The sequence below is a fragment of the Idiotropiscis lumnitzeri genome, chromosome 9 (assembly GCF_059441095.1).
Source record: "Idiotropiscis lumnitzeri isolate Australia: NSW breed Sydney's pygmy pipehorse chromosome 9, RoL_Ilum_1.0, whole genome shotgun sequence".
Lineage (NCBI taxonomy): Eukaryota > Metazoa > Chordata > Actinopteri > Syngnathiformes > Syngnathidae > Idiotropiscis > Idiotropiscis lumnitzeri.
The window spans coordinates 16,219,365-16,234,714 of NC_142399.1; the positions used below are offsets into that span (position 1 = coordinate 16,219,365).

Sequence of the window (15,350 nt, forward strand, 5' to 3'; positions counted from 1 at the left end):
CAGCTCAGCAAAACACAACTGTCACCACAACAACACAAAAGTGACAGGCTTCTCTTACATCCGACTCTTGACACATGTCAAGATGTTGTCTTGGTCGCATTATGCTAGTATTAAAATAATAAGCTAGCAAGATGAATTCAACATGGACTATGGATGAAGCCCACGCTGCACAAGCAGTGTCTTCTTCTTCAATGCTTCTTTCCCATTTCCTTCTTTCCATATTTCCAGAGGCCCTTCGACATCCATGCCAGTAACTCACTGGAGTCTCTAATCCAGCTCTTCAGCACTGTCAGTGTCCAGTATAGCCCGACCTGGCCCAAAGACCTCGTTTCTCTCTTGAGGAAGGTGAGTTATGTTGCAGAATGTCTTACAAATGTCTTTTTACCAGGTGGAATTTTATTTTGTGTTTCCAAAGTAGTCACTGACAGTTTAGTGGTGCACTTGCCAAACTTCCATCCAGGAAGCATGGGTTTAGTTCCCACACATTTAGCACGTCTGTAAATTGCTGGCTCTTTACGTGTCCTGTGATTGACTGGCGACCAGTCCAGGTTGTATAGACTACCTTTCGCTCAAAGTCAGCTGGGAAAAACTACTTCTCAACTGGATATGGCTGGCAGGATAGATTTTCCAACTGTGTCACAGTGCGTCCCGCCTTCCTCCATTTCTATTTCAACCACATCCCCATATACAGTACACACGCTAAATATTGGATCTTCCAATCTCCAGTTAGTTCTGAGACGGCTGTCACATCATTTCATATTTACAGAGCACAAATAAAAATCTTATTTTGCCACGACTTCTGATTACGCTCAACATTATATTGTATGTGAATCTTTTAATATCAGCCCTTGTTAAACAAGCTGAGCATTTTGTGGAGTATTCTGCTCGACAGCTGTATATTGACTTTGTCTCTTCTTTCAATTTTTCGGAACAAATTAAAAAAAAAAAATCTATTTTCCAAACATAACTGTTTTTTTTCTTTATTTTTGTAAAGCAGTGGCGGCTTCCCAGAAGAATTATGTCTGACATTTAAAAATCATACTGTACCCACTAACAAAATGTATTCATAAGATTCTTATTTTATATGGATATCTTTACGTTTCATTGAATATTCATTTTATGGTTGATTTATTTCCGTACAGAGATGCATTTGGTTGGGGCCTTACGATCATAAACAAGGTAAATGTAAGACATTAAAGCTTGGTAAAATCGAAACATAATGAAATCAAAATCAATTCAGGGGAAGGCTGAAAGGAAGAGCGGAGCAAAACAGGCGGATAAAAGGGTTATATCTGAGGTCGTGCTGTGGTCGGGTGGGAGGTCGATGGGAATCGGGTAGGCCACAGCTGGGGGAGGATGACTGGAGACCTTCAGGACTAGGGAGAGGAGACAGAAGGCTAGAAATCTGACATGGAGACAGAGAAAATGTCGATTGTGCGTGCTATTAATGGACTTAATTTTTGCAATTATCGGCCCTTTCACTTGTTAATGAAGCTCCAAATGCTTACTGAATCAAGAGGACTTTATTCCACCGAAAACAGTTATTTGCAGTTATTTTAATTTCGCAGTATTATGCCATTGTAAGACAAGAGATGGCGATGATTTGACAGTACGAGTGTGCACATGCACTGTGTCTGTGTGAATGTTCTGGATGGAGTGTTGGTCTTTTCCACTCTGCTGCTAATCGATTACTCTGTCTGGTCTCTAGTGAGACAGCTCTATCTTGCCCTACAGGAGGAAACTGCACAATACTGAAATAAACAAGGGGCGAAAAAGCACAGGAGTGTTATTGTGACAGCCAAAGTCAGACACCATTATTTTTTTTTTCGCCAATATTTTCCATAGAGTGAAACACCATGAACAGAATGCGCTCATTTTATCTCTTTCAAAGATGTCCAGTTTATTTGAGATACAATTTCAGGTTCAACTAAAGCAATGACTGATTGGATTCACACTGCCCCCTGTTGGTTTGTGCATCCATGTGGACTCAAACGTCACTTCTAATCAATTTATTTAAGGTGCAGTGGAGTATTTTGCCAACTGTGGAGCAAGGAACCCCAGAAGGTTAAGTAAGTGGGGCAGTCCCAGTTAATGCATTGGCACGGTTTTAGTCTCCAAACAATCTGTTAAAATCAGATTTAAAGGAAAAAAAATCATAGCAGCGAAAAAAAGTCAATTTCTTACTTAATTCACTGCATTTGTGTTGCAATATTATGAGTTACATCATCACATTAGGAAGCAGCTCAATCATGAACGAATGTTCTGAAGTAAAGCCTACAATGTTGAAGTGACGAGCTTGACAAAAAACTAAGCGTTTGTGGTTAACTGGAAAAAGTCAGTCGTACACAAGGTTGCAAAATATGGTATGGGATCTACTATTTTGGACTTATTGTTATTTTCAGTGCAAAGCAACTGCACTCATTAGCCTTGATTTTTGTTTCAAAAATGCGTGTGTATGTGTGTGTGTGCGCATGTGTGCGCTTGGTTCCACCAGCTACTTACAGTGAATCCAGAGCATCGTTTCTCCAGCCTGTCTGACATGCAAACTTCTCCCTACCTCGCTGACATCAACTGGGATGCCATTTACGAAAAGAAGATGGACGCTGGATTTGTTCCGAATGTTAGTCTCAAGTAACCCAACGCAGACACACACATGGAACTACGTACCCAGTCATAAAATTCAAAATAGATTGTTGCTTTTTGATCACATGAGTCCGTTAATGTTTCGATCCCTCTATCACTGCTGATTTGCAGACATGATTTGATTTCTTTCTAATTCCCTCCTTTGGGTTCTTCTTCCGGTCGTACAGAAAGGTCGCCTCCACTGTGACCCCACCTTTGAGTTGGAGGAGATGATCTTGGAATCACGTCCCCTTCACAAGAAAAAGAAAAGACTGGCAAAGAACCGGTCGAGGGACAACAGCAAAGATTCACAGTCTGTGAGTAATGTTAGTCTTTTGTATACTATTATTATTCTCGTTATTGTCTTTCCTCCACATTTCCTCTGTCAACATATTTTCCTCATTCAAGACTTGGCAAGTATTTTCCATATTCCCATCATTTAAACATTTCCAAAATTCCATACTTTTAATTTCAAATTACCCCAATTTGGACAGCAAAAATCCGAAATGTAAGAGAGAGCTTTATCTCCTTCATCATTTCCTGACTGTCTTCGGAATTATTTATCACATTTCCAGAATACCCAAACTTTCACAATAAAATTCCCAAATGAAGAGTTATTATACACGTTGACCTCCTCTTTACATTTCTTGACTGGCATTTCGCAATGTACATATCAGCAATTCAGTGTTAGTAATTAATTCAGATCATCTTAAATCTATGCTATTTCTAAGCAAATTCCATTCTGCAGTTTATGATTGATGAGCATATCAAGGGATGTTTTTTTTAATATTAGAATAATCCCATCAAAAACAGACATTGTGTCACGTTAATTTCTCCTATTTAAACAAAATCATAAATACAAATCAACTGATTTCAGTTACTGAGGTTGAGTTTTATTTTCTCTTTAAGTCTAATCCAAACTATCTTTTCACCCTTATTTCTTTTTAAATTATTTATAAGGTCTCACAGAGCTTCCTCTAAAATCACAAAGTCTTACGCAACTACTTTAAAATGATGCCCTCATTTAAATTTTCTAGTATTGCAGTGGCTCATTGTGTTTTGGGTTAATAAATTATTTGAGCTTCTCAATAATGCAACAGATTAGATTTGAAATATTTCTTGAGGGTTGGTGAAAGAGGGCGGCCATCTCGAGTATGTGGCCTACGTGTACGTGCGTGGGTTCTCTCTGGCTTCTCCGGCTTCCTCCTCCAGCCTCAAAACATACACCCACTGGCAACAATTTAATGAGTTCCAATGTACTGTTTGTCCAAAATGTACAGTATATCACTATGATGCAAACTACAACTATAATAATAAACTTCTCCTGAAGTCATCCCAGCAGTGCTTCACTCTATTTAATCTCTATATTCATTAGTGTATCGTATTTATTCACTTCATTTTCTTTTCCTTAGCCTCCCGTTCATTTTCATCACACTACATAACTTGTTCAGTAATTAGCCTCGAAATGAATACAATTTCAAACCAGGGCCATTATTTATTTTTCCTTGATGTGCTCAGTCTTTTTTAAGCTCCTTTCCCCCTCACTATGTCAACCTATCATTCACTCAACAAGATTTCCCCACTGTTTATTCCAGCAACAGTCTTTTGCCCATCATACTGTTATGGCATCAGTGTTATTAACGTCAGCCCAGTATGCAGCAGCGTATGTGTTTGTACCATTTAATGTCCTCAGCATGTGCACACCCAGCAAACAGATGTGGGACTTGCCCATATGTGTGTGTATAGCCTGTTTGTTCTCATGCCGGGTTATTACCAAGGTTATTACATTATGTAGCCTTCTGAGCTGTTGTCATGGCCCCAAGAGCTTTTAGAAATTTGAGCTTCTATTTTTATTGTGGGCAAAACATCCAATTTGAGGAAGATAATTCATGAGATGTCCTGGTTGAGGGCGAGGGGGCTGATAATGAACTGGTCTCAGAGGCTAATGACATCATCTGATGCAAATTGATAATGGCGTTTGTTGTTTCACTAATGAGGATGATGGAGTTGATGTGTGAGATGAAGGCAATGGATGCACCTGATGTGTTGGATATTTTTTTTTTTTTGTGCAGGAGAACGACTACCTACAGGAGTGCCTTGAAGCGGTGCAACAAGAGTTCATGATTTTCAACCGAGAGAAGTAAGACAAAGCTGCACCAACAACTAAATGAGGCTGGCTTTGACGCTACATGGTGCAAATGACAGAATTCTGATTAGTTTTTTTACCAAGTGGCACAATTTGGATTTGGGTGATTTCTCCAAAAAGAAAAAATAGACATGAAATCAGATTGAAATCTCTCTTCCGAATGTGAATGAAACATTTGTATGTATCTGCTGATATGACTAAGTAAACAGACAGATCAGATCTTCTGGGTCCATATGCAAAATTGGTAAACACAAAAATAAAATAAACTGCACTAAATAAACTATAGGAGCACATACAAATAAAAAAAAATAAGTCCTGCCTGCCGCCACTGCAGTAATATCAAGGTTACTACTTGGATTTAAGGGCAGGAACAACTAAAGACTGTAATGGTTAATGACCATTTTTACACTCGAACAGTTGTTTGCATGCATTGTGGGAATGTTAATGCAAGTTATTGGACATGTTCAGTTTATGTGAACATGGTGATTATGGGTCAAATGAAGTAGAAAAAGTATTGGATATTGTCGCGCAAATATACAAACGTAAGCTGTTATGCTTAGCTGCTCTTCGACTCAGTTCAAGTTGTGATTTGTTGTTGCAGTCAGCGAATTCAATGGAAAAAATGCACATTGTAAAATGGGGACAAAAAGGACAATCATAATTTGCCTTATGAAACAAAAATAATTCATCTTTAGACATGATTGCATTTAAGTCAAAGTTTACAAGCCAGCGAAGCAGCTCAGCAAAGGTTTAGATACATCCACATTGGTCTTACAGGATTTTACATGCTTCATTATACTTACATTTTTACACAATACAGGGGTCAATCATAACAGTTCCATCAATTTAAATTATTTCCTCATTTATTATTGACCCAATTCTGACACCGCAACATTACTGAAAGCCTTCTTTAACTGAAATGAGTCATTTTGTCCTAATTTGGTGATTATTGATGAGTTCTATTTATAATATGCATAATGTCGCTGCAGAAGTGCTCTCATTAAACTTTCAACGTTATCTTACATTCTACAAAATCTATTACTTTGTGCGACCTAAAAATAGCCTTTTGTGTGTGTGTGTGTGTCAAATATTAATGCAAGTTGATTATTTTAACTGTGTGGCCTATGTTTTTTTTCCCCTCCCTGCTCTCAGGTTGAAAAAGCGTCAAGAAGAGGGTCATAGCGAGGCTGGGGGAGACGATGCCAGCAGAGACAGAGATGCGGAGGCTGGCGGCACTGACGAAGATGCGGCCGAGCCTGAACCGGAGCCCGAGCCCGAGCCCTCTTCCAAACTGAGCATGTGCGGCTCAGTGTGCTCCTCCCCTGGCAGCTGCTAGTGCCACATCAGCTCACAGGGCACGATACAGGATGAACATCTCTCAGTGCCATGCCCGTAGATATATTCTCTCCTCTCTCCTTTGTAGTAGCCAGGAGAGGAGGAAGCACACAGCAGGAGGGACTGACGCACTGCAGGACCCAATTAGTTTTATTCCGTAGCTCCCTTCCCCGGTAAGGCAACAATGAAGCAGATTCTCCACCTCTGTGTCCGCCCTTCACAATGCTCCAACTTCTATGCAATGTTACACTTGGTTCACAGCATGACAAACAGTATCACACATTGGGAGGTGAAGCAGAATGCTGGGCAAAGATGATGACATCATGGGCAATAGCTGTTCATGATATTCTGGTGGCTTTGGTGGTTTTAGTAGAGATGCTTTCCCTCTCCTCTTCAAAATGAGCCGAGGATGACTGAATTATTCAACATGGCACAGGCAGTTTTACAGTTTTAGCTTGTCTCTGCTTCACTCCTCCCCTCAGCCTCTCTTGTGTCACGAATGCCCTAATTCAGAGCAATTGTATTTTTTTTGGGCGTGTGTGTTTTAGTGTACTTCTTCTGCTACACCTTCATAAAGTCATTCACATTGGTGCAACACCGGCAATCTAAATACTATTTGCATTGATCACATATACACCATGAATCAAAAAGATCAGATGTTGTAGTAAATGTTCTGACTTAAGGTATTACGCTCTGGGGAGTAAATATAAAAAAAAGTTTTTCTTCGGTAAATGTTCTGGTAGTAGACAGTGAAGATCACCTTCCTGCAGTGCTCATCCCGGGGATTAAACTGACAAGCTGTCAGTATTTCAAATTGTTATCACCATCAAGTCCAGCATTGCCGTAGTGATAGTGGTGCATAAGGCGGGACCATTATTTTCGGTTCAAATGTGTGGGAACATGTAGCAATGATCCATCTTAAAGCCCGTCATAAAATGAAAAACATGTAAATAGCATAAATTGTTGGTAAATAACTTCACCACAGTTTTATGTGGGGCTGCAACTTGGGACAGATTTCAACTCAACTAAAGGAAGAAGCTCGTGGAGTCATTCCTTCGAGCCTTCATTCTGCTCTTCGCTCCAAGTGTGCGGGCACATCTTGTAGGCAACATGGGCCAAAGCTTTTCTACCATTTGCATAACCATTTCTAAGGATGTGAATGTATGCGTCTTTCTTCTTTCTTTGTAACATGGACTTAATAGTCCCGTGTAATCATATTGCCAATATGTAGAAACTCTGGATTCAGGTAATACGGGGATTTAATGATATGCAGAGGAGCTGAAAGAATCCTCTGACCTTTGGGGTGGGTTAGCGCAGTTTAGCGAAGATGTGATCTAAAAGCTTGCAATCACCTGTCAAAGCCTACTTTTGTTTTTATGGCATCCACAGGCATAAGTGTCAAAAGGTTAACCTAAAAGATTAAAACTGGCTTATGGTAATAATTTAAGGCCGTTTACAAATTTTAACAAGGCGCTATGCTAAGCTAGGCTAATCACCGTTCATATATTGGATATTTTACAGTGGAACCTCTAAGGTCAAACACAATTCATCACAGAATGTCGGACAACTTCTAAATTGTTTTAATTTCCAAAGTTATCAGAGTAAATCAGTTTTATCAGATGTAAACGTGTGACATAAGTTAGGAACTATAATTGGAAAACGAGGTGATACTCGAAACACACTGACATGTGAGGAGGGTGAAACAAATGCTACACTGTTGATGTGCTTCTCATTTTTTTCCATGACAGCCATGAAGGTTCCTCAGTTTAAGACGCTCCCAGCAATCATTAAGTTTCAATCGGCATGCGGCGTCACAACACGTTCCCATGCAACTCAAGAAGGCACATTCAGTTAACACCGTACTTTTTCTCATGCAGATTTTCACATTAAATAACACTTCAAGGTCATGAATGTGCACAAAGAAGTAATTTGCACAGTGGTGTGAGGTGTACACAATCACAAGTGGGCACACTCAGTTACTGCTGTAGTTTATCTTTGGCTATTTTATGACCTTGAAGTGTTTTTAAACAAAATTTAGGGTTACGCTATTCAACGAACCAAACTTGTCAAATCTCAAGGACTCTCTACCGAATCTCACAAGAGTCCACTTCTGTCTTTCTTTGCCACCAAAAAATCAAACCTTGCATTTATTCCTTGATATTCAACTGAGCGTTGGTATTTGACATGACATTCTCGTGCAACTTTTTGAGGAAAGTTCCCCCATGTCTCGTAATTTAAAAAACATCTATCTTTGGGGTGTTTGAATATTGAGGTTCCAATGTAATATTGTCCTCTAAAAATAGTGAATGCGACCTAAAACGTAACATAATTCAAGTCTGTCATATATTGGATGTGTTTTTTGGTTAGTTTTTTTGCATGTACAGTACAGTATAAGCCTGATTTTGCCAAAGCCTGGAGCTTGAGCTTTAACAGCTGATTCATGCATGCACAAGCTATTGATGATAGTATACCTCAACGCTCACATCATTGTTGACTTTTAAGTGCAACTGGCCTGCGTGACTGTTTTGGATGTTTATCTGTACCGAGGCGCATCAACCTGGTGTTATAAGACGCAATGGTATTACTGTATATGGTCTGTATTGCCTTCTCCTGTAGGCTGTCTTGATATTTTTAATGTTCATAATGCGTGAGAATTTTTTGGTTCTTCCCGTACCCTCCCACAGTTGAAAACTTGTCATTATGGTGAAGTTTGCCAACCCTAAATATACATTTGTTGCCAAACTGTAGGTGATAAAAGACACCAAGCCATGCGCTACATACAAACACACCTGCACAAAGTGACAATCTGATTTAGAGATCATATAAATTGTGCGTTTATATAGTTTCGCAAATTTAAACGTTTCAATAGACACATTTTAAACACCTTGTAAACTTGTTTGAATTCCCATGGATCCTAGAAAACCGGGAAAATAATTGACCAATTATCAAGTCTTTGAAAAGGCATGGGAAATTAGGGGGAAAGTAGGTTTTCCTGGAACGTCCCCCCACCCCCCCACCCTCTCTTTGCTTCCCTCTGCTTTATGGGTGAACGCAAATGGGTTCAACAGACATGTATGGCTGTTTAGAGCTGCCTCAAATGAGAAACATTAAGTTGTAGTGCTTTTTTGCTCCTCGCTGCCACAGCGTCCCACGCGATGCTACAACCAATCAAATTGCATATTCCCTTACAACAATTCTGCTGCCCAGTGTTTCTACGACTTTGTTGCTAGATTTAGCAACTTTTCAAACTAAGGAAGGATATACAATATTTTTTTCAAAAGCTGCAAAACTGGCAACTTTCAGTGAAAAAGTGTTGCTTTTGTGCTGTAAATGGAGTGTGAGGTTTTTCTCCCTCTCTCTGTCTCCTTTGTTGAGTGACAGAGCTATAGTGGGCATTCCGTCACTTTTGGCTGTGCGCTCGGAGATGAAATACATCTCTGGTTTAATTGGAGCTGCAGCGGCCATTATGACGGCTTCGAAATAGTGATGAGTAGCATGTAGTCTTATTGGGCCATGTTTCACTCAGTATTTCATACTTAGGCCAATGTTGGACAGCTGAAAAAAAAAATATGTGAAAAACCTCATTTGGAATTGAGCTCCATTAAAATATTGTGCATGTTCACAGAGAGCAGAGCTCCGACTTCATGTTTTTACGTAGTGTTGGATGGGCTTTGGCCTCTCTTCAACCCATCAGCAGCTCATTCGCCAATAGCTGTCATCTTGTTTAACAGCAATGAAAATAATTCAGTTGTCACCATCCAAGCAAAATCTTATCTTGGAGACGCGATGTTCCCGAACAAGCCATTCTTTTCGAACTTTTGAGGTGAACGATGAGAATCGGTTTGCAGGTTAAATGTACAAATTGTAAGGTACAATTGTAGGAAATATCACTTCTCCAAATTTTAAGCATGGGATTTATTAGTGCGTGTTGTGATAACTTGATTCGTGCTGTGACCAATGAAAATAATTTCAAGAAAAATGTTGGAACCCTGGGACTGTACAGTATTGAAAAGAGCTTCATGCTGTGAATACCCCGCGACGCCAGTGGTGTGGAGTTCCATAGCCAATTACATTGAGAGTCAATGCTGAACTCGTAGCTGTGAGAATTTGATATAACAGCTACGTAACTCAGCCCTTCATGAAGTATAAAGTAGTTTTATCTTCTTCTTAAAGGGACAGTTAATTACACTTAACATTGGCATTTATATATACATATATAGTAAGTATGCATGTCAAAAAATTACATCAGTACTAAAATTTTTGAACTTCATAGTTTTGTATTGATTTCTCCAAAATAAATGGATACAATTATAAATGTAAGTTAATAGATTCCTAATTAAAAAAAATAAATAAATAAATTGAGCTTGTTAAAAAATGAACCATCCCGGTGTGAGTTAGCACTCCAATGCAGGTGAGCAGACTTTGGGAGTCAAGTGACACTTAGTTAAATTAAACTGTACCATCAAAATGCTTTCAAAGGTGTTATTCGAGCATTGCATTATGACAGATTCTTGCTTTAATGTTTAAGTAGCAAGGCTAATACACTTGCTGGATGAGTGGCTCCTTTTGCACGCTAATAAAATCTTGCATATTTGGGGACATTTATTAAAACAGTCTTCACAGTATCTAAATAACACAGTCCAAGCCTGTGTGCATTGTTGTTTGCCATTTATTTGTGAATGGATCACTAATTTTGTAGCTCTTAATGCTGATCTGTTTAGTTTTTCGTCGCTGTGATCAATCCCACATGGACATTGCTTGCTTACCCTCCTGACATGTTCCTTTCAAGTGTTAATGTTTGGATGCTCTTAGGTGTTTTTCAAAGCGCTCCGTGATGGTATTTGACCAGCAAAGCATGTCTCCTAATCAATAGTGCTCCTTTCAATGCCCTCAAGGTATGCAAAAGTGTAGATGTTTTAACTCTTGTCAATTACCGTTTGAAAGTTGGTGCCCTGCTACCATGAAATTAAGACAATGCAATTTGTTCCTCCTTTCTTCCATATAGTCCGACAATGCATGATGGTGTGCAACAGGATTTGTATGCGGGATTTGGTGAAAAGCCTTGTACTGTAAATTTACTGAAACTGCTTTTGTGTTCAAAACATGCTGCTTCAAATGCTTTCATAAAGAAATAAAACTCCCTCCTTTGTTGGATGTTTTTTTCTTGTGAAGGAATGAAAACCCTGTTGATGAGATGAGTACAGGTGAGTCAGTGATATATGCATGTGTGTCTATATATGTATATGTATATATGGACATAGATCTGTCATCCGTACGGCAGTGGAAGGAAATTCCATGTTTTCGTTGGATGAAACCTAAGGGCCGCTAATACAATGAAAACAGCAAGTGCTCCGAAATAGAGCCCTGTGGAACACCATATGACAGAGGGGCAGAACGGGACTCAGCGCAACTTAGGCTAACACAGAAAGTACTGCCAGTCAAATTGGATCGAAACCAAACTCCAGCGCTCCCACTAATGCCGACCTTGTGCCGTAAATGAGCCAGAAGAATACTTTGGTCTACCGTATTGAACGCTGCAGTTAGAGCAAGCAAAACAAGACACATAGAGTCTCCAGTGTCATTTGCCAGGAGGATAGCATTAAAAACTTGCGGCAGGACTGACTCTGTCATTGTGTTCACCCAAGAAAGATTTTAATCAGAAAAAACAAGAGACCAGATTCCAGTTCCCTCAATGCAACCTTTTTGGATTACCATGAGTTATGACCGGGGTGAGTAACCACAGAAAAATAACATCATGCACTTTGTTGTTTATATGTATTTTGACAGTAAGTTGGGAAAAAACAAAACCTATTTAATCAATTCTTAAAAATGACTTAAGCAATTGTGTTATTAGGCTAACAAAATAAGTTTTCACGAGATTGAGTGTTCATCATTGCTGCTAGAGGCCCATCTAATGGCGTAAACTCCCCAATTTGCAACGTAACACGCCAGTTAGTCCGAAATGCATTGTGAGCTTCCTGTTTTGCATAAAGAGGATTGTGGAAAAAAGTTTATGCATGAGCTGAGCTCATCCATGCATGAGTATCAGCAATGCATAATAATGCACTAATAATAGCCTAATCACTCCTTCCTGTTGAATATGAAACATTTCACTCAACGTGCTTGACGTGAGACCTATTTAACTTGAAGTTTAATATTGTTTCTCAACGTTTATTGAGCCAAGGCCCCCATTTTGCATCCGTGAGCAAACACCGCCAAAAAAATAGATAAAAAAAGTATACGTCCAAATGATCTTGTCTAGTTACTAATAAATGTATGGTACTTAATGTGAAATGTAGGCCTGTTTAATTGAACACAAAGCTGTAACATTTGGCGGAAGCTATGACTTATTCTGTCGTATGTATGGCAAGAGGTGGATACACAAGTTGATTGTAGCTTCTGGAATTGAATGGAAGAGGATATTGTTGTGCTTGTCTGTGTGTCGACATACGTTGCTGGCATAAATAGATGAACAAAGATGGCTTTCTAATTAATAATTATCACAATAAGGATAATAGCAATGCCGTAAACATACTTCCTGTGTTTGTGTACTTTTTTTAAAGACAGATAAAAATGGCACTGCAAAACTTGGCCTCAAACTAAAAATGTGTTCCCAAATATGTAAAACTGAAATTTGTGTTTGCGTGCCAAATTTGCTTACATGCTGTGCATTTCATATCATATGCATATGGGGACTAGGCTCATGCTGTCCATAAAACCCAATGAGACCCCTGATGTGAGTAAAAGTAACCTTCTATCCTTCTGTTAATAAGCCTGTAATTACGTAATGTGTAACAACAGGAAAATAAAGTAAAGCAAAGGCTCCTCTTTTGCTTCAGTCTCAAAGTTCAAAATCCTCTTAAATAATCCCTCCATGTATTTCTGATTTAGGACTTAATGTTCACCGGGTTGTTCAGGATGTCCACAGGTGTTCCTGTGTTGTCCAAATGGGGGCGCCACTTTGGGTCTTCAATGGCCTCCAGGAGAGCCGCCAGCTCAACCTCCAACTTGCCAACAGTGTCCTCCACTTTCTGCAAAATACAGACGGTATGTTTGTGTCCTAGGAGACTAAATAATACATTAATAAGATGTAGTATGAATAATGGAATCATCAATCATGAATTATACAATTATACCTTTGATTCATCTGAATAATGCAGTTGCCCAAAGCAGATAGTGAGGGAAGGTCAGATGAAGTATAAACGTTCTTGATGAGTTTTTGAGACTTAGAACGGCAGCAATAAATGAATTTTGAATTAGAAACTGGATGTTGTGTTGAGCCACACTCTTTGTACTTGAAACGAAATGTGGAAGCTTTTTAGGCAGTATAGAAAGGCCTGACCTTCAAAGTTGGGATACAAAACATCCTTGATCCTGTTCTCTAATCACTATGAGTTGAATGTAACTTTTTTGTTCCGCATGGAAAAAAATAAGAGAAAATCACCTTCTCCACTACATCCAAGCGGTTATGAAGAGTTGTATGTTCTTGACATGCACTTGAAGGCATGGCTCGAGGCGACCGCTCGATATCCACCTCTGAAAGTGCAATCAGCATATGTGAGTGAAAGCACACTGTGAATCAGACACAAAGTTGGATAAAGCGAATACACCCTCACATAATGCTTGCAACGGTGCAATTTAACCTGTTTTGACATCCAACAACTTTTAAAAATAGCCGAAATGTCATTCTTATATCCTGAAATTTGTTGACTTTCTAACATGACATAATTAATCCCAAAAAAATCTAATTTTTGTACACTGACTCTGCTCTGAGTCAGAATTTAGTCTATTAAAATATATCAATGCCAAGAAAACTCTGATAATGATGGGAATCTTGAAACTTTGCATGGCATAAAGTGCATATTTTTATGGGGCAGTTTTTTTTTGTTTTTTTTTAAGAGATCACTTAAAACCGTCCCACTGGACTGGTCTTCAAGGCAGAAACCTGTTGGTCTTTGAAAGGGTCATGAGGGGCTCACAGAAAAGGAAAAAGGGTCAAACTGAATAGGAATGATGGTACAGTGTTGAGAAATATATATATAGATTAATAAATTATTTATTTCTCATCTGTACTTTTTTCAAACATCATCCATTTAAGGGATTATGTGCGAGGTCATCAGGCTTGGGTGTGGTCAGTGAACATGAACTCAGCCCCCCCCCAAAAAAATAAATAAATGGGATTAGCCACAGTTAATTCATGTATTAACAGGAGGAGCATTTACTTATAGAATTATTTTTTCTTGTTAATTTGGTTTACGTTGAACAAAATATGGAAAGTATGCAAAATAAATAGTAGTAAAAAGAAAAAAAAACAATCATTTGAGAAAAGGTCAATTTTGAGGATATTTTTGCCCTGGGTTGAAATTTACCTAAAAACCTTGGAATATAAACAATATTAAAGGATTTTAAAAAATAATAATAAATAAAAATCAATGTCAGAAAATGATATTGTGCAGTCATTTTTGTCCCTCAGTATGGCACATCATTTCTTGACAATATTTTCCCAGATGCTTCCTTGGAAAAAATGCTCCAAATCTGTCAGATAGTTTACTGCCCCCGTTCAGGTCACCCCCAGCAGATTTCGGTGTGGGCTCGGGCTGGGCCATTCCAAAACTTAAATTTTCTTCAATTCATCTGTTTGTGTTTAGGAGATTATATTTGTTTTAATGTTTGCAGACTTGAACAAAAACAGCATTTTAACTTGAAATTGTAAAACCGAACCGAATAATTCACAATTACATGATTGTAATCCTAATTGAGCTGAAAACATTCACATGCATTAGTGCAATGTACATTTACCGATATGTTTTTGAAAGAGATTGAAATAAAGCAATACAATTTTATTACAATTACACAGACATGTTATGTGAAGAAGCAACATCCAGAAAAAGAGAATAACAGGTCTCCGTTTCCGTTTAAAATTTGCTGATTCTCAAGAGAGTAAATAAGGAGAAGCTGACCAATATCCTCTCCGAGTTGTGGCAGTCACACTGAAACTGGCAATTTATTGTTCAATTTGTCGCAATGGATGCTCAGTTGTGGGTTAGATGAACTTTAAACGTCCTGCTGATGCGGAACTGCCTTTTCTATTATTGAGCATAGAGACACTGAGAACTACTTTCGTCTCCATCATCGCTCTCATACCGGGCAGCTTGCCTGCTGTGGACCACCCAACGAGGCTCTTCTCTCATGGAATAATGGACTGGAACGCTCGCTTGTTGCCCGGTTGTCAAAAACTCTCTTCCTT

At 38.8% G+C, this 15,350-nt stretch overlaps 2 protein-coding genes across 4 annotated transcripts in view; one reads left to right on the forward strand and one right to left on the reverse strand.

Annotated features, from left to right (window-relative positions):
- stk32c (serine/threonine kinase 32C) overlaps positions 1–6,375 on the forward strand; it is a 53,386-nt gene extending 47,011 nt beyond the window's left edge. The window contains exons 8-12 of the mRNA XM_088304441.1: positions 229–345; positions 2,495–2,620; positions 2,811–2,939; positions 4,695–4,762; positions 5,921–6,375. Coding sequence (XP_088160567.1) covers positions 229–345; positions 2,495–2,620; positions 2,811–2,939; positions 4,695–4,762; positions 5,921–6,104 — 624 coding nt within the window. The 3' untranslated portion in view covers positions 6,105–6,375. The remainder of the gene's footprint in view (positions 1–228; positions 346–2,494; positions 2,621–2,810; positions 2,940–4,694; positions 4,763–5,920) is intronic.
- The window catches only part of LOC148330426 (uncharacterized), a 43,861-nt gene that overhangs the window by 25,546 nt on the left and 2,965 nt on the right, over positions 1–15,350 (reverse strand). The window contains exons 2-4 of one of the 3 annotated variants that reach the window (XM_088304444.1): positions 13,548–13,639; positions 13,009–13,134; positions 220–1,376 (exon numbers count right to left, since the gene is read on the reverse strand). In XM_088304444.1, the coding sequence (XP_088160570.1) occupies positions 1,371–1,376; positions 13,009–13,134; positions 13,548–13,639 (224 nt within the window). In that variant the 3' untranslated portion in view covers positions 220–1,370. Of the gene's footprint in view, positions 1–219; positions 1,377–12,314; positions 13,135–13,547; positions 13,640–15,350 lie in introns of those variants that run through there. The other 2 variants (XM_088304443.1, XM_088304442.1) reach the window with 2 other exon arrangements.